Source organism: Dufourea novaeangliae, unplaced genomic scaffold (genome assembly GCF_001272555.1).
Source record: "Dufourea novaeangliae isolate 0120121106 unplaced genomic scaffold, ASM127255v1 scaffold88, whole genome shotgun sequence".
NCBI lineage: Eukaryota > Metazoa > Arthropoda > Insecta > Hymenoptera > Halictidae > Dufourea > Dufourea novaeangliae.
The window spans coordinates 234,937-258,508 of NW_015373960.1; the positions used below are offsets into that span (position 1 = coordinate 234,937).

Consider the following 23,572-nt stretch of genomic DNA (forward strand, 5'->3'; position numbering starts at 1 on the left):
CATTTTAACCCAAAATCTCAATAACTTTACATATCATTCCCGTTTACATAAATTAAGCGAAACGTTACAGAAGTTTGCATTGGTATTTTATTAGAAGACCAGCACATTTCGAAGAAATTCGTTTGAAAACGCATCTAAAGACAGATGAACGAGTGTCTGTCTGGACCCAGATTCTACCTTGTATTCAATTATCAAAAACGTTCTCTTTCCAAGGGTTAAGAATACTATAATTCCGATAATACATCGAAATCTCCTGTTCCAGGTTGCATGCTGTCGATCGGCAGATCGAACTACATGCGTTTCAACCATCCAGCCGAGGCGAAACAGCTACGCTCGGTGCTGCCCCAGTCAAGAATTTCAATGGCGCCGATCAGTTTCTCGCTGCCAGAGAATCAGCTCCAGGAGAACTACCACCTGGAGCGGAAGCCGCCGGTCGCGCCGCGAAAATCGCCGAGGAACTCGTGCTCGGACGATGAGATCGGTTTCCTCGGGAAGCTAACGAAATTCGAGATGCTGTCAAAGCAAAACCGAAACAACTGCGTCTCCCCCAAAGTCTTTCCAGCCGGCGCTGTCACCACGAATGTTCCAGCGGATCAGATTCTAGGACACTCTAGATCCTCTAGTCTGATCTCCTTGAAAAACGGCAACGGTAATTCTCCCCTGCAAAATTTGACCAATTTGGACAGGAGTCGTTCCAATACGCCATCGTTCAACTCGTCCTCCTCTGGTCATTTTCTGAGCACCTCCTCGCCCAGCAACTGTTTTGTCCCGACCATCCCTAATCACTGTTCCGACGAGAACCGCCAGAGGGAAGCTAGAACACCTAGCCGGTCGAACACACCGAATATTCAGTATCAGAGCACACCGACGAATCACAATCAGATACAGATGTACACGTCCGCCGAGTCCTATCTGAAGTCCTACAAGCCCTACTACCGGGAGAACAACGAGAACAACACACAGAACCCAATTCCAAAAGGGACAGCCAATCAAGGGGATCTGATGTCTCGTAGCATGACCTGTCAGAGGTCCAACGATCTGGACGAGCTGAAGAACGCAAGGGAGTACGACATGAGCCAGAGTCTGATCGTTACCAAAACCACCACCACGGAGTATCTACAGCTGGAGAAGTTCGGCTCGAATCCCAGCATCTGTAATAATGCTAACAACGGGAACCACTGCACCACTGGTGGCAGCTTGAGGAACACCAATAGCGCGCCGAGTTACGGTTCCAATACGAATATCAAAAGGATACAACCACCCAGCCCGGCATTCAATCGTAATCCGAAGTACAACGAGCCGAAGAGAAACCTTGGCCGGGTGACGAGCCCGACCCCGAGCACCGGGAGCGGTTGTTCGTTAGAGGAACTACGGGAGAGGCAGATAGACGCGGAGAATAAACGCAGGGAGGCGGAGAACAGGCGGAAAATGGCGCAGGAGGAGAGGCTACGGGAACAGGAGGTCGAGAGGCTGGAGAAAATGCGACTCGAAGAGATTCTGGCGATGTGCGCTGAATACGAGAGGCAGAGCACCATGGAGAAGCCGAGGCAGCCTAACAGGTGAAGGCTCCTTTTTTTGGTTTCTGCATGCTTCGGGAAACATTGAAGCGTTGTTTCTCTTGCGATCAAAATGGTTTTAATGGTTTTTTAGTCATTTATTATGCTACATAGGGTGAGCAATATGTGATAATAGAAAAACGAAGGTTGTAGTTCAATATAATCACAGATAAATTTTTCATCGGAGAGTTGTGGCTGAAGAAAATTTATTTTGGATTCGTAGAAATTTATATAGAAGATATTCGATTGACCTAGTTTTTTAGGTCAGTATAGTAGTTCAATTGCAAGAAAAGTAGCAAGCGTTCTCTTCGAAAATTTGTTTCATATTTTCGATTTACTTTTTTATAACAATTATTATAATTCAGAACGTCTATACTCATAAAAAGTAATATTCCGAAGGAAATTCTGTCTCTGTGAGGTAATATAGACAAGAATATCTATAATATAGCACTGAATCCGATCCAACTAGTTAAAACTAGTTTTATCAAAGGTTTTTCATCAACATTAGTAATAAATTCTAGAAATAACCAAATGTATTTAACCATATCAGTATTTCCCAAAAATATCCATTTTGACTAGTTTACATCGAGGTTAATGAAACACTGTCGTCGTTAAAACCCGTTGTTAGATAAAACTAATTGCAACTAGGGACAAATTGGAAAAAAATACATTTGACCTTAAAGAAACAGTTTCAACTGATTAGTTTCGGGCAGTACCAGTTATTACCAGTAAAAACTGTGAATGTATTAATGTATAATTACTTTCAACTAACATCATGTAATTAATTCTAGAATAAACTAGTCGAAAATATCGAAACGGATTTGTCAGAACTAGCATTGACCAGGAAGACCAAATTTAGACGAAATTTGGATTTAAACTTTTAACATAATTCTCGAATTAACTAGTCAGAATTGTCGAAAGGTATTTACCACGATTTGAAATTTACAATAAAACTGATTTCCTCCCACAGAATCAAAACAAACGGCTCGCTCCCGCGCGACAAAAGGCTCGGCTATAACTCCCCATTCGACAGCCCGAAGAGTCCATCGAAGACGCAACTGCACTTCTCCTTCGACGCGGCCAAACAGTCCACATCCGCGTCCTACGAGAACGTTTGCGTGCAGAACTCGAAAATGATCTTCCAGAACGGCAATAATTCGCCAAGCAGTCGCCGTAATCAGACCAACCAACCGGAGAATCAAACGACGAACGTCCAGAGCTATCCACAATCGATCGCGCCTAACAACAATCAATCGACCAAATGGCCAAACGTTCATGGCAACGGAGACCATAGTTTTTCCGGTTCGATCTCGCAGGTTCGTGGCCCGGGCTACGAGAACGCGACGATCGAAGGTTCTATTCTAAACAACAACAACAATAATGGCTACAACGGGCAGACCAACGACGTAACGAACGAGACATCGGGCTACGGGACGATTCAGCTGAACGGGACTAGGATCAACTCGAATCAACCGAACAACGCGCGAAACTACGATAATAATTCGACGAAAACCGGCAATGTTAGCTTGTACGAGAACGTGGTGATCGGCCCGTTACAGAACAACAATCAAAATCATTCCATGCCAAAGAAAAACGGCCAGCTCTCGAACTCGTGCGAGATGATCGAGAACAAGCTGGCGATATCGAACGATGATCTGCTCGAGGCTATCGAGCAGCTCTCGATGCTGTCCAAGTCCAAAGAAATCTGCATGATACCGAAGAAGAACAACTCGGAGAAGGACAACGCGAAGTCGAACGAGGCGAAGGCTGACAAGGAGCGAAAGGAACTCGAAGAGGAGGATAGACGGAAATACATAGAGTTCCTTCAGAACGAGAAACTACATATCCTTGGAAATATGGACGCGTTGAAGAGAAGCGTCGCGGATATTGAGATACAGGAAGAGGAAATTAGTCGAGAGGTTTGTTGTTTAAGTACTTCGTTTGATTAATATGTTTGATAGGGTTTCCCGAAATGAGAACGATTAACCTCTAGGGGACAGTCAGATTTTTTTCATGACTTTTTATATTTTTGAGTTAGAACTTTGATATATTTGTTGTAGTGTTACACTATAAACAATAAGCGATCCCTCTGTAGCCTACAAATAGGCTTCCTGTGTTCTACTGGGGAAGAGACAAAGGTATTTAAATCTAAAAGAATAGAATCAATAGGTTTCAACGGAATTTAGGGGGTAGAAAGTGGTTTACGGAATGATCCTGTACAGTATTATCCTAAAATTCTCCGAAATTACCATTTTTGATATTTTAATAAAATTTGACAGTTGAAAAATATTATTTGTGACACTTATAAAAATGTTTCTATTAGAATTTTGCAATTAGTATTTGTGGCTTTTTGAATTTTATCCTGCAACAGTATTTATCTTTGATCGAATATCCAAATGTTTGTGGACAACACGCCCAATGTTTCTTGCACGTTGTTTCGTATTCTTAGGTTTAATTCTCAGTTGAAACGTGCAAATGCATTCGATGCTCAAAGATAATCAACAGCACGAGTCTGGTCCCCTTATCTAAGTTTGACTTCGAGTTAACATTTGTTTGCTTTTTTGCATTTCGCGATAAGTCCCTGCCTCTTTCGTGTCACCAGTCCTTCGGTAATATTCTTGTATAGTCGCGTTTCGTCATTCGTACGCCGAATACTCCGTGAAAACTGAACATTTCTGGCCAAAATTATGAGAGAGTTCATGTTCTTCTTCGACAAGACGAAATTCCTCAAGCGACATTTCGAACAGGTAGTTAAGAAAATAGGTATTTAATTTTAAAATGGTACTGTTGACTCACTGTGATCTTAAAAAAATTTAGTATTCTCTATAGGCGCACCGATAAACGTCATATCATAGAAATTTTCTTTGTAGTTTCGAAAATCACGTGAAAAAAACTAATTTTTAGGTTGGTACATATGAATTATCAAATCCTTTAATGGCAACTGATATTCTATTGAACCTTCATCAACGATTTTTATTTAAGATTATCTGTGATGCCTCATGAAACATTTATGAGCAAAACACTTTAGATATCAAGTTTTAATGCATCTATATTTAGAAACCCACACTTAAGACATTAAGTGTCTCGTTAGAGTTAAGAAACATTGCATACCATTTTTCACTATTATACTGTACCCTAATCATTCAAGGGACTGTCGACCGAACGCATTGAAATTTGTATTTTTCTGTATAGCTCGAGCTGGAAAAGGCGCTGCTGTCCGCAGAATACGAGTCGGAATCGTTGAAGCTCAGTCAGGACGAGGGCGAGAAGATAAAGGTGCAGATGCGAATAAACGAGCTCGAGAGACAAATGGCCGAGGATAATACGACGCAGGCAAATTTGCAAGCGGAAGCGAAGCAAAGGGTTCAGTGGGCTCAACAGGCCTGTAGTCGTTTGGAGGAAGAGCTCGAGAATAGCACGGGCGAAACGGCGCAACAAGATATCAGCAAGAAGCTTACCACTCAGCAAGAGATTCTCGAATCTGAGAGGAAAGCATTCGAAGACCTGGAGTTCCATCATCTCGAGGAAGAAGCGAGTAAATTGGCGACTAGGGAAGAATTACAAAGGTATACAGTTGCTTTTTACATGAACTTTGGAATTCTTTACTTTCGGGATATACAATGACGGTCGAAAGAAAATTTAGGACATTAACTTTTTTTTATAAATACGTATTATTCGTGTACTTGACCGTCTGTGAAATATCCTTTTCAGATATTTGAGCGAACTGACGACAAAGATAGAAACCAGAAAGGCTCGTTTGAACCATTTGGAATCGCAGAGATCCGAAGCGAAGAGCACAGCGACCAAGGACGCGAGGAGCCTTGAGAGACAGAAACTGGCGCATTTGAAGCGGTTGGAAGAAGTTAGTAAAATTTACAGTTTAAAGATTACAATTTACAACTTACAAGTTTTTGGATTCATAACTACTTTTCGTTTCGAAAGAACTTAGTGCGCCAGTAACCCATTATCCTTTCCTAAGGGATTTTGCTACGGTAAAGCCTTGAAACACATGTCTTGCCCTGAAAAATTGTAATTTTTGGGAATTTTTTTTTAGTGGACGAAATATTCAATATAAATGAAGTGTTGTTTATTTATTAATACACTTATTGAGAGTATAACAACATTTTTTTAAAACTTTCAGTACTTTATACATATACATATACATATTAAAAAAACCCAATAAAAGTTTTAAAACAAATTTTTCATACTCTAAATAAATGTATTAATAAATAGACAACACTTCCTTTATGTTGGACACTTCGTTCACTAAAAAAAATTCTAAAATACCGACAAATTTTTTAGGGCTTTACAATGGTAAGATCCCTTAATGATCTATCGTGTATTCAAAATACATATGTATGTACTCATCATCCGCTAACCTTATTAAAATGGCGGGATGTTAGAGGATAAATATGAATATGCATTATTAAAATACCGTAAGTTGGGGTAACTGAGACTCTGTCAGGGGTAACTTTGACCCAAAGTCAGAAAATGATCGTTCTCGATTTTGCAGGCATTTTTGCACGTATTTTTTCGTGAAATACTTTGTCACATATAGATCAACTTAATTTAACAATTTGCAGACCTGCAGAATTGAAAATGTTCGTTTTCTAACATGAGATAAACTTACTCCTGACTGATTGAGTCACAGTTACCCCAACTAGTACCTACATCTAGATAGTAAAAATTTCTGGATTTCTTAAAAGTAAATGCTGTTTATTTAAAAATACTGGATTATTTATTAGTTAGGTTAATATACAATATATGATAAAATTGTATTCTGATTCGTGGTATTTTTATTTCGATGCGACAGAGTCGAAACCGAGTTAGAGCGATAAACGATGAACTGACGAAGTTGGCGCAGAATTCATGCGAGAACTCCGAAGAGAAACGATCTCCGAGCAGAGAAGACTTTGACAGGATCTCGAGGGTTACCACTGACTCTCCTATTGTTAATAATCAAGGTAGTTTGGGAAGGAAGACTATCGAATCCCTCAAGGAAATTGAGAGAAATCGACAGCTTCATTTAGCGAAACAAGGTAAAACATTTTTTCTTCGCAGTAGTACATATACAGGGCTATTGACATGTTGCTGACACTAACAAATGGAGATTTCTTTATCTACATACATGATTGAAAATAAATTGCTTATCTAATTACCATAGCCAAAAAACAATTTTAGATAAACGTCCCCAGGGATTTGATACGTGCAATCTTATAGTGACATACAATATTTTTAAACAGTAGGAGGAAATGATAAATGAGTATTACTCATTTTACCTTCCCAATATTGATTTTTATTAAAATGAAAATACATAAGTTAATTTGGAATTCGAATGGACAAGTATTATTATTATTAGCAATCGATGTCCTGTATCTGTTACAGGTAGCCAAGTAATTTCCGAAGAAAGGCGTAGAGTCGAGGAACTGAAACGAAGAGTACAGGACGAGGTTCGCTCGCAGTGGGAAGAAAGGAAGATGAATTGTACTTCTTTCAACAGTGTTGAATCAGGCGAAGAGTCTTCTAGTTATTCAACAGGGCCGACTGAAAGGTGAGTCACACGCCTCCCAGCATTGATGCTTTTAATCATAAATCCGTATTTCAACACACAAGAAAAACAATCAGTTTTTCTTATTAATCCACTGCATATCGTATAATTTATAACTGAATTTTTTTTATGGAACGATAGTAGAATGTATTTTTGAAACTTTATACTACTGGATAGAACGGTTTCTTCATCGCGTTCTTACATGAACCCTTTTTATTTGTAGACCATGAACCTTGTTCATGGATTCTGTACTCTTTTAGATTGTGCTAATTCACTTTTTATGAGTACGTTTAATACCGGTTTTGTTGAAAAAGATGACGGACGTATATCTTTGTAGGATATAATCAAAGTTCAAAGTAATACAGCTCACGTAAACGAAGATATAATCCATATTACGACCTACGTCGTATACGTCTCGTAGCCACGTTGTTAATATTATACATCCGTCTGTGTCTCTTCGTTGTTGATAATAGAAAAATGGGGCATTAATTGTGTTCACGTTGGATCAGAATAGATACAATTTGTAGATATACCATACAATTATACTATGCATAATATTCGACATATAGATTTATTATATATATATACATAATACACAGGGTGAGTCTATAAGAACTATTATCTAAGATAACTTATTACGTATTGTATCAGAAAACGGTGTAATGAGTTGTGTACCAATTTACAACACGGAAAACTACGGTGCCACCTGGAGTTGCATAAAAGTTCCCTTTTCAGGCACATGCATTTTTTTTAATTACATTTTGTTTCCTATTGGCATTTCATAAAACCTTGCCCTGATCCTGTGGATTGTTCATTTGCCACTGTTTTAAGTGACAGCTTAAATGATATTTAATTTTACTTAGAATCAATTTCAATTTTTGAAAATTCATGTATTTTATTGTATGTTGCATTAAAAAAATGTTGCCCCCCCCCCATTGCTTTTCAACCAAGGGGGCCCTCGAAGCTTAATAGTTCTGGGCCACAAGAAATCTTAATTCGGGCCTGAATAAATGTATACATTTACTGAATTAACGCTTTTACTGTACGATATACAACAAAATAATTAAATGCCTCCGCCGCTACATCCTAATAGACGTCCTTCGAGGCGAGCAGTCAAGTTTTTTCGTCGTTTAATGGAACTAGGCTTGTGTAACCTAGGAGTAGGGAACTTCGTCATTGGCACGTCGTAAGTGTTGCGTCGGACGCGTCTCTTTTATCGGCGTGTTGTCACGAAACTGGAATCCACAGAGAGTAAAAGGTGTCGCAGCGACGGCCTTGGCTTGACACGAGAAAGTGGCCGTCGCCTCGCTCGGGAAGACGTCCAAATCGGCGTCGAGAATCGTAGATCGCCCCTGCACGATTACGGGTCCAGGGCAATAAAACGTTGTTATCGGGGCCCTCCTCGTTGCTTGGCACCACGGTGGGTGGGGTGTTATCAGGCCTGATAGGGTATCTGTCGCGAGCTAGCTGCTTTTACGCCGACTATGCAGCGTAGACACAGTGGGTGATCAAATTGTTATGAACAGTTCTTAAGTACCATTCATTTCAGTTTTGATCAAGAACGGAATTGAAAATACACTTATAATTAGTCGGTGAATGTTTATGGATTTATAGCGTTCCCTGACTTGCAAAACGTAGCGAAGTAAAGATTCGAATAAAATTTATTATTATTTATGCATTATTATTAACATATTGAAGCACATAGTATCGGAAAGAAATTTCTGTGCCATTTTATTTTTACTGTACTAATGTTAGAAATTGTAAATTTACATAAACCTCCGCTGTCTATTTATAATAGTACCTTATTTATTACAAAACATGTTGTTATGTTTTTACTAGCATATTATAACGATTATAATTTCTCACAAAAATATTATGTATCAATATTTTGTTATAGCACCCTTCGTATCTGTTATTGATTGAATTCTTCTCGGCATACTTTCAATATTTCTATAATAATCAGGGAAACCAACAATCAATAAAAGAAACACAATAATCGGCAGTAACTAGTCGTACTTACCAATTACTATCAGTACACTGATTAATGAACATACCAAAATATAGTTAAATTGTATACCTATCTATATGTTAAGGAAAAAAACGGGTATATTTTATTATTATTGAAGTGAAAATGACACCAAACACATAAAATATGTAATTTCTCCATTTCTTCATAATAATTGGATCACCGACTGTATGTTCATCGAGGTATACAGGGTGATATAAAAGGGATTCATAACTTCCAAGCTACACATATAGTATTCACCAAATGATGAGAAAAAAGTCCTGATAAACATAGGTCGAAAAAGTGACATTTTCAAAGTTATAGAACAATTTTTCGATTCGATTAAAGCAACTGACTTCCTTGCTTCGGGAGCCGTCGTACCGTATGGAAAAAATGGATCATCACATCATTTCTTCTTTTCCTGGTTACAGGTTTTCTACAATTTTTATCAGTGTTTCTTTTTGCTATTTTCTTCATTCTTTCCATATGCTACGATAACTCACATAGAAAGTCACTTTAACCGAAACGAAGAATTGTTTATAATTTTGAAAATAATAATTTTTCGACCCACGTTCGTCAGGACTTTCTTTCATCATTTCGCCAATACTCTAGAAGCTATACAGCCTTTTTTATTATCACCCTGTACATGATACGGTTCGATAGGTCTGTGACAGAATGAGATAAGAAATTTGGTGTTATAAACCTTGTAGAAACAAAGCTACGAAGGAAACTATTTCAAAAAAACTGAAATCACAAAACGCAAACCAAAAAGATCGATGACGCTATATTTCGGAAGCAACGAACAAACGAAAGGAAAATGAAGTTGCAGTATTTGATCACTGGAAATTCGTGGCTCTGATTGTCGTTATGGGAGAAAAAACGATAAGATACGCCGGCACGAATCGCGTACAAGTGTTTTATCGACGACGCGCACCGCCGAGGGAAACAGTTTTCCGCGCCGCGTAGAGAAACTTAAATTTCAGTTTCGCGGTGAAACGGTTTTTCCTTCTCCTCGATGGTAAACGAACGATCGACCAGTATAGTACGAGATTTCATTGCACGGCTTACGGGGTCGGAAATTGTAAGTGCGGTTTCCGAACAGCGAGCGTTCGTCGAGTGTGTCGACGCAGCGACTCGCCGCCAGTTGGGGTCAAAACAAGGTGCACAGTGCATACGTGACGGCGACGTGGACAGGCCGACATAAGGATTGATTTATTCGATAGCCAGTACCTTGTAAACGTGTCTTGCTCGCGAGTTTCGTGATTTATCTAGAAGAAAATCTAGAGAAGAAAGAACGATCAATGAGGAAAGGAAGACGTAATTGTCGGATACCAGCGCCATCAAGAGTAGCCTTTTGAATGATAGACAAGCTCTCAACATCGCTGGAACCTGAATAATAAACATTCCAATGATACTCGATGATAGCTAGAACGATAGGACAACAAACAGTAGAAAAATAGAAAGGAAATTAAACAAACGAATGAATTGAGATTTTGTTGAGGGACACTGGAGGATACAATTCAGAGTTGCTGAAGAATTATTTCGAGAAACTTGTGCCAGGCATGGTTCAGGTGAAAAACGTTTGTGGAATTTACCATTAAAACGTCTTCGCCCAGTGGGGAAAATAAAAAGAATATATTATATTTACCGTTCGTGTGTCATCGGGGGTATACCGTCTTGCGACGTGAGAGGAGAAATTGGCGGGCGTGCACGCGCTGGGAATGCCATCGTTGAAGAATTCGCCAGAGGTCGGGTGTCAGTGTGGATTCCGTGTGTAATGGGACGGTCACGTGCGCGTAGTGAAAGGGTGTATTAAAGTGACGATAATGCGCAAGAATGGACGCGAGGGAAGTGGGCGCGTCCGTTTTAAACGAAATTAGGCTCGCAGGGTGCAATCTGGTCACTTTCATCACCAGCAATCGTTGCTACGTAACGAGCAAGGATTGGCTACGGGATAACTGCTATCGGCCGTTGGAGACTCGCTCCCGCGAATTTTGCTCGCGTTGCTTGTGAGTTTTGCGATTGGTTTTTTCTTATATTTTCGTTTTATTGTTTTTTTTTTTTCGTTGGATATCATTTTATCCATCCTTCTATGAGCCGCTCATTTGCCAAAGTAATTAACTTCATAAATCAATAATTGTAGAAATTTATTTTAAATGTGAAAAGCATCTCCATATATTTTACGAAGGCGTCCGTGAATTTCCATTGACATACAGTGGACTCTAACTATATTGCTATGTTCGGGGCTGTAAGGGAGTAAAATGGCAGTGCGGATGCGAAATACCTGGATCGCAATAGCTGGGTCGCGCTGGTGCGCCGGCGTACGCAACGTGGTGGGAGAGCGAATTTTTGTGCTCGAAAGTACGTGTGAAGGGGAAGTGCCTCGCGTGGCAATATGTTCAGTGGCAATATACTTAGAGTCCACTGTACTACTTTCTTTCGTCAAGAATTTTATAACAGCACAATACTCTAAATCCCCTTGTAAATTTACATTTACACTGGATTTACAAATAAAAGATTGAACGCATAAGAATGAAACTGAGGGCGTTGGTGTCTCTAATATCAAGCTTCATATCCTCGCCTTTAATATTTTTCTACGTAAGGTTAATGTCTCTATTTATAATCATGTAAGAGTTCTGCTTACTTAGTAGATATAAAATTTAAACCTCCCTTTATAATTAAATTTAAATAAAAGTATTTTAAAAAACATTTCAACTCAATAATAGTTAATTTAGTACGAAGTATAAAATGTCCCTATTTCCGCTCAGCGAAAATAAAAATGCTCGCATTTCTGCCCACGAACGTGTCCCTATTTCTGCTCAGCGAAAATGGAAGTGCCAAAAGCAAACTTTGTGCAGTGAACAAAAACGCAGTGTCCATTTGTAACTCACGATCGCAACGAAACCTCTCATATCACGTTTCTTTACGACGGACAGACTTATTAAATTTATTTCGATTAAAATACTGCGATCTATTGAACCACGGGCTATAGCATTTTGTACGGAAATACTGAACAAATTTAACTAGGTTTTTGTATAACTAAATTATTATTTAACTTGTTACATTAAATAAAATATATACGTACTGACCAGAAATCGGTACGTGATTAGAAATAAGAACATTGTCCTTATTCGTACAATAAGAGAGGCCGAGAACTTTTGGACCCTACTACGTATATCAAAATCCGTGTCCCAGATGTCGCGACCTCCCCTTGTCAGACTTTCTTTCGGGACACCCTGTATACATCTCATCCGCGTTTTCTTGTGGCGAGGAGGCGGGCACGTTTCTCCTCCCGATTCCAGCTCCCCAACAATGACCACGTCCACGGGCGGGTTTGTGCACCGTTGCAAAAGGAGCAACCGGAACGGAAAAGATGACCCCGTTCTTTGGGATCAAGGACAACAACCGTCGCCATAGCAACGGGATCGGGAAAAGAGTGTCGTCGTTCTCGTTGTTGTTGTTGTCGTCGTCGTCGTCTTCGTCGTCGGGCACGGTTGAACATTGCAGAAGAGTTAAATACTATGCTGGGTGGCACACCGTCGAACCGGTCGACCAGCAGCACCGTCACTTTGTACTTGTTAGGTTTTAATAATACCTGGCCGGCGGCGGCCACGGCCTCTCACAGCCGGTAGTGCCGATCCCTCTGGTCGGCTAGAAGAGGCCTTCTGCGATCGTTTTTTCGCCCGTACACGCGCGCGCGATTCAGCCTAGCCGGCTGAAGTTCACCGATCGAAGTGCACCGGGACCGACTTGCTCTTTTCTGCACCGCGAGTGCTGTGATTATGTAAGCATTTTCGCGACGCGATAATATTTCGAAAGGATCCATAGGAGGACCTATTGGATACCATCGTCCACGTTGAGTGTCGTCCAGCGAGGATTTAGCCGGTATCTATTCACCTGTTCACTCGGTTTTTCCAGGTAATCGCTGGGTGTACGTTAGATTACGAGCTCGAGAGATAGGTTTCTTCTTGTATTAGGATAGATTGCGGATGTTATATGGATTTTAATTTAAATTCCTAATCCTTCTAATTGGATTTTTCTTCAATTTAGATAAAAATTGGAAAAATCTAATTAATTACAATGAAAAGAAAAAATACAGATTTCATCAGTGTATGACTAATATTAAGTAAATGAACATTTATAACCGGTGTCGTGAACATTGATTAAGTATGAAACAAGGAATTGAAACAAAATCAATATTTTATCATTTGCTTATTTTAATAACTTCATTTATTCGTTTACATATAGTGTTCATTTACTGGTGTATCCACCCTATAGTTGGACTGAGCACTCTAGCAAGGTTCATTTTATTTTCTGAATTTTTAAAATCTTTATAGAGATCTTGAGACACCGACAATTTTACATTGAGTTAAAAATGTCCTAAATAACGAAACTATTAACTGAATCTGATATTCATCGGGCGTTGAGGGTTTTTTCTTCAATTAAATTAAGAAACCTGGACAGTTTTTCTATGTGCAAGCTTAACACCACAACGACGACTGCTTATGGTAATGTACTAGGGTGTGTTAGAGGACATTGGTTTTTTTAAAGATCAATAATACGTCATCTTATTTTTTTACGTACTATAAAAAGCTTCTTGCGACTTGGAAAATTTTATATAAGATTTCAGTTACCATAAGTTATGACTGGACTGCGGATTTTTATGTCAAAATAACATTTTCTAAAGTGATTTATGAAGACAGGCGGAAATGTAGAAATTTATTTTTCCTCTTAAGTATCTTCTTGGGTTCAGATTAAAACGGAAAGTTCATTGAATCCGATGAAAGTTTTGTCTTTTATTGTATTTCACAGAGCCCTATGGGCCATAAATACATAAAATCCGCGGTCTAGTTATGGCATTGTTACTGAAATATTACATCGTAGTATTGAGATATTTTTTTTCAATTGAATTATAAAACCTGGACAGGTTCTTGTTGTGCAAACTTAACATCGGATAAACAATACCGTAGTAAAATTATTAACAACGATAGTTTATGCTGGTGTACTATAGTATACTAAAGAATATCAATAATTTATACGTCATTTTATTTTCTATATATTGTATAGATCTTTTTAAAACTTCAAACATTTTCTGTAAGGTCAAGATTATCGTAAGTAATTGAATTGTGAATAGAATATTACGTTTATCGCGTACTGTGACACTTATTTTCAATGAAATTATGAAACCTATTACAGTTGTTTTATCTCTAATCTTAACGTCGCGTGAATCATACCTCAGTGATTATCAGTTCAAGATTGTGTACTATCATGCATTAAATAACACTGAATATTCCAACATATATACCAGTATATTATGAGTTCGACAGAATAAACAGAATATAATTGTTTTAAGAAATTCAGTAAAAATTGTAACTAGGTATCTAATTTTATGTATTTATAACTCATTGGGCTCTGCGAAATACAATAAGAGATTATTCTGAATCCAATAAGATACTTAAGAGGAAAACGGGATTCCTGTATTTGTTATTGTCTTCATGAGTTCCTTTAGAAAATTCCATTTCGCATAAAAATCGGCAGTCTATTAGATACGACTAACCTTACACTTGCTAGAAATTTTACAACACTCACTTTAAACGTGCATAAAATTCTGTCGCCAGTTAATATCCAACTTTTGTCAGCAAGGATCCGTAGTTTCACTGTTGTGAAGTAGATCTCCACATTTTCAGTTGAGAAGTTCAAGTTATTGCCTCCAATAGTAAATAAAAAAAGGAAAAAAAAAAACAGATCAGTTTAATATCGACATTTTTGACTTCAAAGTACTTGACTTAAAAGTCCAATAATTTGGAAATAACGATTTAAGTGTCTGGGTGTTAAAGGGTTAACAACGTAATTGTAAATTGTCATTGTTAAAATTGCCGTCAGCAGCTGTGTCGTCATATGAAGCTAGGAAAAAAGATGTCACGTGATTTCTGTCTTATGGGTAGTACTGTCGACAAAAACGTTTCATCGGAGTATCCCTAATCCCGATGACTGTCGGGCGACACACTCCAATTAATGGTATTGCACTTTCAGTGGCAGCGGAAGCAGCGACGGCGCGGAGGGTGGGAACAGCGAGAAATTGTCTCCAAGCAAACTTTCGGAACTCACGTCACCCAGTCCAGGTCCGTCGAACAATTCCTACAGTCTGCTCCAAAATGATAACGTGAGTACACTGGAACCTCTGATATTTTTAACATTAAAAGTCACTTCTTCTCAAATATATTCTCTTTTAAATCTGACATTCCTAAGGAATTACAGGGTGTTAATGAACACAATTGGGATCTACAATCGAAACTAAGACAAAAGTCAAGAAAATAACGAAATTTTGTTCGGGGCTTCGTTTCTGAGTTATTCATTTTTGTAAATTCAGATGAAATACGCGTGGACTACTGGGTTATTATATTAAAAGGTTTTGAAATGTTTCGAAACAAATACGAAATTTCACAGAAAATAGAGTTCTACTTATGGGTACGTCTAATATTATTGGCCAAAATGAAAAATTTGTTAACTCGATTGAATGACAATTTAAAGTTTATGATTGCTTAAGTAACTCTTGTTATTTACTATTTGTAATTGAATTTTCAGTACATAAAAAACGGATATAACGAAAACAAAAGCAAAAATGACTGAAAATTTAGTTTAGCGAACAGAAGCTGAACAGGATTGAAAATGTTTGGGAAACACGCTTCTTAATGTTATAAAATTATCATATTTCACTGACTACATCGGCAATAGAATTCTTTACAACGATCGAATGACAGACTTCTTGCGATTGTGAAACATTACCACGCACCTGTTCAAAGAAACAGGTCTGCACGATGCTCCTTGGCCTGTGCGTATGAAATTAGCATAAACCCTGTTGAAAGCATTAACTAGTCATCCGAAACCTATAAATTATATTCCATACAAAATGGTGATACATGTACTTTATCAAGATTTTTTAATATTGACACATAATATTGATTCCATGAATGTGCAGACGCAATGAAATTTTGCATAATGAGATAACGAAAAATTTCCGTATTTATCGTAGGTAACAAAATATTCTCGAATGTATAATTAATAATAAACTTTCGCACGGTATATATAACCGGCTGTCTAATCGTTAGTAAATATTAGGTATTAAGTATAAATTATGATTATTACAATTTTCAATTTTGCAATTTTCTTTCAATATATTTACAGTATTGAATTCTGTTTTTTAACATTGTGGTTATGAAGAGAGAGTCCAGGGATTTGCTTAATAATTTTTTCGTCAGTATTTTTGCTTCCACTTAGGTATATAATTTTGTAAAAAAACCAAAAATTTTACATATAGATGTCGTATTATTTCACTGCTTGGTACTTAATAAGTTAATATTGACTAAATATCATCATACATCTAAAAACCGCTGCATTCAAAATGTCTTGAAAAATTAACTCCAAGAGTGAGCTATTTTACTATTTAACCAGAACAATGTCACAATTCATAAAAGGCTGTTTTAACACTCTTTTTTAAATATGTACTATAATTATTATAATTTACTGGAAACTCAAAATTCAAAAATCATTACCTAAATAGCAAAAGAAAATTTTTTTTCATTACTGAATGGTCTAGTAATTAAGGGAAACACCACTGTGACGGCCGCGAAAATAAAACTTTTCAAGAATTTTTTTCTGGAATAAAATGTTACACCCTCACTTCCTGAAAAATGTACTTTTATTAATTTTATCGTTCTCGTAGCAAACAGACGATATGTAAAATAAGAATGACGCGGAACTTTTTTCAGTAACTGCGTCAACAGAGGTATATAGGGGGTCAATAAAATATTCCCGTGACCGTGTATGTGTCGTAAATAGAAATCCATTAAAGCATCTCTGTCAACGTAACCGGAAGGCGACCTCAAACGCGCGCAACTGGGAAACATTAACGGGCTTCCTCGAATTTCCCGCCATCAAGGCTTGCTCGCGAGCCAATCAAACCGACCGTTAATCGCCACGGGACGAGGCATTTGACGGACTGACGCGGCGATTTCTCGCGGCCGTTTGAGTGTCGGTTCGCGCCAAATTAGACGAAAACCGTTTCGACAGCTTTAAACGGTCACGGCGCGCTTTAACGCGCACACCGAAAAATCTTAAGTCCGTTCGAATGTCGAGCAACTGATGCAACGAGACACGTGTTCTAGTTCGCGTTGAAAGGAGAAAAATCACGGGAATCTCATTGCTGAACGTCTGAAATTAAACCATGGAATTAAGTCAGGGTCGTTTTGCGAAACGAGCCGTGGTTTAGTTTGTCCTGCATTGCTGGCCTCTAATTATTAATAATAATCAACGTTTCACGAAAATATCTTGGCTGGTTGACTTTGGTTTGGTCCACTTTCTGATCATTTTGGATTTGGTTTAATCCACCTCTTAATCATTTTCAATTCGGTTTAATCCACCTTTTGATCACTTTTGATTTAGTTTAGTTTGTCCTGCATTGTTGGCCTCTAATTATTAATAATAATTAACGTTTCACGAAAATATCTCAGCTGGTCGACTTTAGTTTTGGTCCACCTTCTGATCATTTTGGATTTGGTTTAATCCATCTATCGATCATTTTGAATTTGGTTTAATCCACCTTTTAATCATTTTAAATTCGATTTAGGTGCTCCTGCATTACAGGCCACTAATTATTAATAATAGTCAGCGTTTCGCGAAAATATCTAGCTGATCGAAACGATGGGATGGTCATCTCATAGATTCGTACCGACATTTTTCATATCTCTGTGCACAGTATGCACTCGTCCAACTATACTACAGCATATAATAAAGATATTATTACCATCTTCCTTCAGAACTATCTTCAATCCCATACATTTTCACGTAGACAATAACTTATACATATATTAGGTGATGCTATAAGTTTATGCCGAGTTTTATATCTGGTTTTAGATCGATATTTCAAACATGTCTTAAAGTTTATGAATAAACAAGTTAACTTTGTGCTTCGATGTGTTTATACTACATTTTACAATTTTTTTCACGACCAGGGCTGTTGAATAGAAGTAAAATGCTTTTTCATCGTAATAACACTAGACCTGATGTGACGAAAAAAGATAAAACGAAAATTACGAAAAATTGTTTGGAAACTTTACCCCACCGACTTTATTCTCTAGATATTGCCTCGTCAAATTATCATCTATTTTGGACACTGCAACACTTTTTAATTGGTAGAAAATTCGAAAACGTCAACGAACTAGGAAACAGTAATGAAAAATATTTTAGTGAATAACGAAAGGAAAGTTTTATACCGACGACATAATGGTTCTATAAAAAAAAATTGGGAAGAAGTTGTAGAAGTGTTTAAAATATTTATCTAAGTTTCAGTATATATAGATATAATATTTACGTCTTTCTCACTGACGTTTAAAGTGGTCTTTGTTTGGATATCTGTCTTGTATCAATCGTATAAACACTCTTGAATAATACAAGCTGTTAAATAAGTATTTTTAACCACTTCCACTTTTTTTATGTAAATGTATATTAACTTTAATTACTTCTTTAGCTTTATTTCTGAAATAGAAATACATGCATGTTTCTTCCGTGGAATTTTTTTTTTTAAAAACATAACGACAATACAAAGACAATAATTTTTTAGGACACAAGGGGAAACTTCTAATAGCGATGGTGAATATATGTATATGTATTAAATAAACGTTTTTCCTCTATATAGGTATTATCGTAAAAACTATATAGAAATCATTTATTATCAACGTAAATCTGCTACAAAATGCTCTTAATTTATCATAAAATTATTTGATCGAATTCTTGAGAACCTACCAAATAAAAGCCCGTTACTATATTTATCTGCTGCTACCCGTGGTGTCGATAAAAGTTCAGTAGTTACTCACCCGATTGAATCTCTTGTTCCCTTTATGATTCGATTTTAGAAAGTGCATCGAATTAAAACACACGATTATTTAATTCAATTAAAATATAATTGAAACTCGCGAATAATTACAGGTGAATATAAATGTACAAAATAAATTAATAAATAAATACTTCACATGAATAAAGAAGAAAAGTTAATTGATAAATAAAATTCGTTTATATTTTATACAAGACATAGGGAAAAAGATAACTGTATATCTAAAATATTGTATTTAGGATACGAATGTTTAATATAACTTTAAACTTCCCCACGTGATTTTACAAAAACTTAAAATTAATTAGAAAGAAATTACTTTTTTTCTAACAATTTACTATGAAGCTAATATTTGTCTCAATAAAACTTAGATGCAATGCTTGCCTAATTAACATTTGTATAGAGTACGCGGGTACGTAAAAAAATAGTATAGTAATTATAGTTATACTAACTGTTCAGTTTTGAAGTATGTACTTCTTACTCGAAGGGTGTTAGTATTTTATTTTCTCAGCCAAGAATTTCCAAGAGACTTGATAATGATATAATAAGTTTATTAAATCATCAGAATTTAATATTACTATATTTTTTACAGTGGCATAGATTGAAAATGAACAAAATCAGCAGCTTAATTATATTAAATACAGGGTGTTTCCAAAATGGTGGTACAACCCGAAAGAATGTGATTCTACACGCAAAAATAAGTCGAAAATATGTAGAATAACATTTTTTGAAACTCTATTCACTCTATTGAATGTGGATGCAATCGAAATAGGACATGCCTGACGCGTCTGTTCGTTGCATTCTGTTTCTACTTATTGTCACTGTGAATGCATACGTGTTAAGCGAATTTTGAAAATTGATTATCTTGAAAACGAAGCATCGTACGAAAAAATGTTATTCTAGATTTTCGATTTATTTTTGCACATAGAATCACATTCATTTGGATTGTACCATTTCGGAATCACCCTGTGTAATTAAACAACCCCAAAATTTTTAACTTTTTCTATGATGTAGTTACGAGAACTAGTGAAAATGACTATTAGTCGTGTGAGTGTGTGTTAATTACTTAATAGTTTGGACTATGCGGAGCATTCGGTTGGACGGTTTAATATTAGTAATTACGACCGGCGACCACTGTACTTAACGGATTCAATTATTTCATCCGGGCTCGTGGAGCAGCTTTATGCCTCTTAATGAGACGAAGACGGATCCGAATTACACCAAGAGGACTTTAGTACAGGGCGATTCGGTCCTCACTAAACGAGCAATATATAAAAAAAAACAATTCAGTTCATGATCACATCACCTTCATGCCCTCGTAATTGCTATCGAAACAGTTTAGTCTCAAGATCAATTTTATTTTTGAGTCTTCTTTTATCCCTAACTCGAACTTGTTAGATAGTGAATAACAGTGTTCATATAATGTATAATAATAATGTAGTTACAGCTTCATAGGCTTCTCCAACTTAATTTGATTACTGTAAATACTTATTAAGTTGGTGGAAAAGAAATGGCCGGTTGAATATGAAAATAATTCCTTTATTTGTTTTTACAAGGCGCTGCAAATTTGAATTTGTAAAATTACATGTTCAGCCATTCATTCGAACTGTACAAAATCATAACGCTATACTTAGACATGATCGACCATTGGTTTTCCTCCAACTTAATAATTCAGTAAGTACCGGAAATATTAAAAATTCTAGAAATACCACGTGGGATTAATTAATTTTAACATTTAAACGATTTAGTTTTAATAGTCGAAGAATTCTGAAGATTGTTGGTGTCGATATTCATGGGATTTCGATAAGCGTCTGTAGGCAGTTTTCCACTGATTCGACACTGCAAATACGGATTACGCACAGTGGTTTCCTCTGGGACCGGTGTTGACCCATAAATATACTGGTATATTCATTTTATATGGCTAATTCCATATGCATTCTCTCGCAGAAGTACATTTGTGGTACATTTACGCGTTTTTTTTTTTTTTAAATAATACTTCCGGTAGCGAGGCACGTCGCGCTGTTTCAAGAAAACCGCGTTCGGATGACCACAGACAGGTTTCGACTCCTTAATGAACCCGCATTGCTAACCCATTATGCGTCGATTCGTGCAATGATAACGCAGCAGATGGCGTACAATTCGATTCGGAAGTTAGTACGAGCAACTAACCTCTTGTCGAAGCTGGACTACGGTATTCCATAGTAATTTATATGTAAATTGCGCGTGCATCGATAAATGCTTAATTTCAAAAGTCTATATGCAATTTAGTAAATGTACTAAAGATTCTTCTATGCATTTATATGGCACAAAGGCGTGCAGTAAAGTAGCATATGAAAATTAAAATTTTCCATTTAGTAATGCTTATAACTATTTTTATTTATTGTTACACTGCAGATATTTACGTACTTGTAATTAATCAATTCAAATTGAAGATGCAAGTTTTAGTACAGTTATTTGTAATATTAAGTTTATTAATCTATGGTTTTCTTCGTAAGATAGCAGTACAGTTTAAATTCGCGATATTTTCCCGTCCTTGAGCTCGACAGAAATGGCATAGAGTGCTGAAGCACAATAGCAATCATCATTGACGGACCATGAGTTTTTTTTAAATACCTTCCAAATAAATACGAAGCTGCTTACAAGTAATAAATTTCTTATTAAAAATATTTAATATAACATTACAATTGGAGACATGAAACTCTTTTTAATTCCTACTTTCGTAAGCTAGTCCATGAAATTGAATTTGCATAAACATCCACCAGTCTGTCTATAAGTATAAAAACTTGTTACATATTAAAAAAGTTTACAGTCCCTACTTTTCCTCAACTAATGAAAGTAGCACAATTCATAGTAACTTAACAAAACCAATAATATTGAAAAATATCAGTTTTTCATGAATTTCATTTTAACATTGCCAAATGGTACTCAGGTGCAGTGTGTAGCAGGACAATTTTCAAATTTGATCACACGTTATACAACAACCACAATCCAAAATATTCTGCAAAACAAGAAGCACACAAAAAAACCGCCCGTCAATCCCACGAATTCGCTCTTCAAAACAATATCTGTCACACGGTAAAATCCATCTGGATTTATCGATCACTACGCGAGAAGTCAGATTTCAGGAAATGATGAGGATCCCCCACAAACATCAAACGAAATCCTGCTCGCAAAAGTTTCCACGATGAAACATATTCGGCCTGCGCTCCTTCGACTGGCACACGAATTTATTACGGTGATCGTACGATCAAAGTGCAGTTCTCAAAATGGCACCCCACCAGGAAGACGAGGACGTCGTGTGGTCTCGTGATCGTGGACGTCTGGCTATTTTTTATCCGCGAGATCGAAAAAAGACTCGACTCGCCTATTTATTCCGACGCGCAACCGAAAGAAGGTATTCCCATTGGCAGCCAGTTGTGCAGAATGACGCGGACGATACCGCCCCGCGATTCGTCACCATTGATCACGGTTTTATATCGATCCTTTTCGAGGAACGAATGCTTTTCACACGTGTCATCGGTTCGCGTTTTGGTCCGATGACGGTCCTTCTGCCACCGATGATTAATGTCCCGCTCGAAATTCGGTCCTAACCAGACCTATCTGGGGCAGAAATGGGCAAATTTATTGCCTCGATAAAGAGTTTCCAATAATGAATGAAAGATGAAAGAATGTGCTTCATCGTTATGCATTGCTTAAACGTGGAAATTCCAATTTTTATAATAAAAGAATACTTCTCCTTGAATCAGTAGACACTTTGCAAACAATTGTATAATTTCTAAACTGCGGATGTTTGTGCAATATTTTTTTTATTTATGTAAGTTTTATTTCAGAGTGTCCAAATAACAATCGACAAGTAGTTATGAAGCATGTGGAAATATTATAAGGAATGGTGATAATATAGCGACGAAGCCCATATTTTATTGTTTATTTTTATTCTTTGAGAAAACAATTTTTCTAGTCGGGAATATCAATTTTTATCAGTTATTTCGATATTTTATTTAACTAGTTTTAATATTCGATGATAAAGAGCATCGTCATTTTACAGGGAAACTGTTGTTTTGAATTCCAGTTTGGAGATTTTTTCGGCAGACCATGTATGTACGTCGTAAACAGAAGGGGATCACGGAGTATCGAGACAAAGATTCTCGAGATATTCCCTATAAAATCTCGATGATACGCTCACGTATCTACGTTCGTTGTAAATGTCATTCCGCGAGAAAACTTCCGAGAGAAAAAAAACGATACGCGGAGACGAATCGCGAAACTCGGGAATCCGATAAATCAGCGAGCATGTAAAAATAAAATATAGACACGAGAAAATTAGTTCTCTGTCGGAATCCGCCGCTCTTTTTGTTTGTTCGACGCGTTTAAAATAAACACCAGGGGGTGGGTAATTTTGTCCAGGCTCGTAACACCGTTACGAGTTTCCCTTCCTTGAAGACAAACCGTCGTCCGTTACGTTTACCGCGAATGCAATAAAACGCGTAAACTGGAATTCACGAGCTTCTATTTCGATTCTAGTATCAATCGATAAAAATGTGAATTCCTGTGTAAAGGATCGTTTACACGTTCGAATA

The 23,572-nt window shown here is 37.1% G+C and overlaps 1 protein-coding gene across 1 annotated transcript in view; it reads left to right on the forward strand.

Moving 5' to 3' along the window:
* LOC107186422 (pleckstrin homology-like domain family B member 1) overlaps positions 1-23,572 on the forward strand; it is a 52,158-nt gene that overhangs the window by 17,109 nt on the left and 11,477 nt on the right. The window contains exons 3-10 of the mRNA XM_015574281.1: positions 263-707; positions 819-1,559; positions 2,527-3,475; positions 4,749-5,122; positions 5,268-5,418; positions 6,370-6,595; positions 6,942-7,107; positions 15,143-15,272. Of these exons, the coding sequence (XP_015429767.1) occupies positions 263-707; positions 819-1,559; positions 2,527-3,475; positions 4,749-5,122; positions 5,268-5,418; positions 6,370-6,595; positions 6,942-7,107; positions 15,143-15,272 (3,182 nt within the window). The remainder of the gene's footprint in view (positions 1-262; positions 708-818; positions 1,560-2,526; positions 3,476-4,748; positions 5,123-5,267; positions 5,419-6,369; positions 6,596-6,941; positions 7,108-15,142; positions 15,273-23,572) is intronic.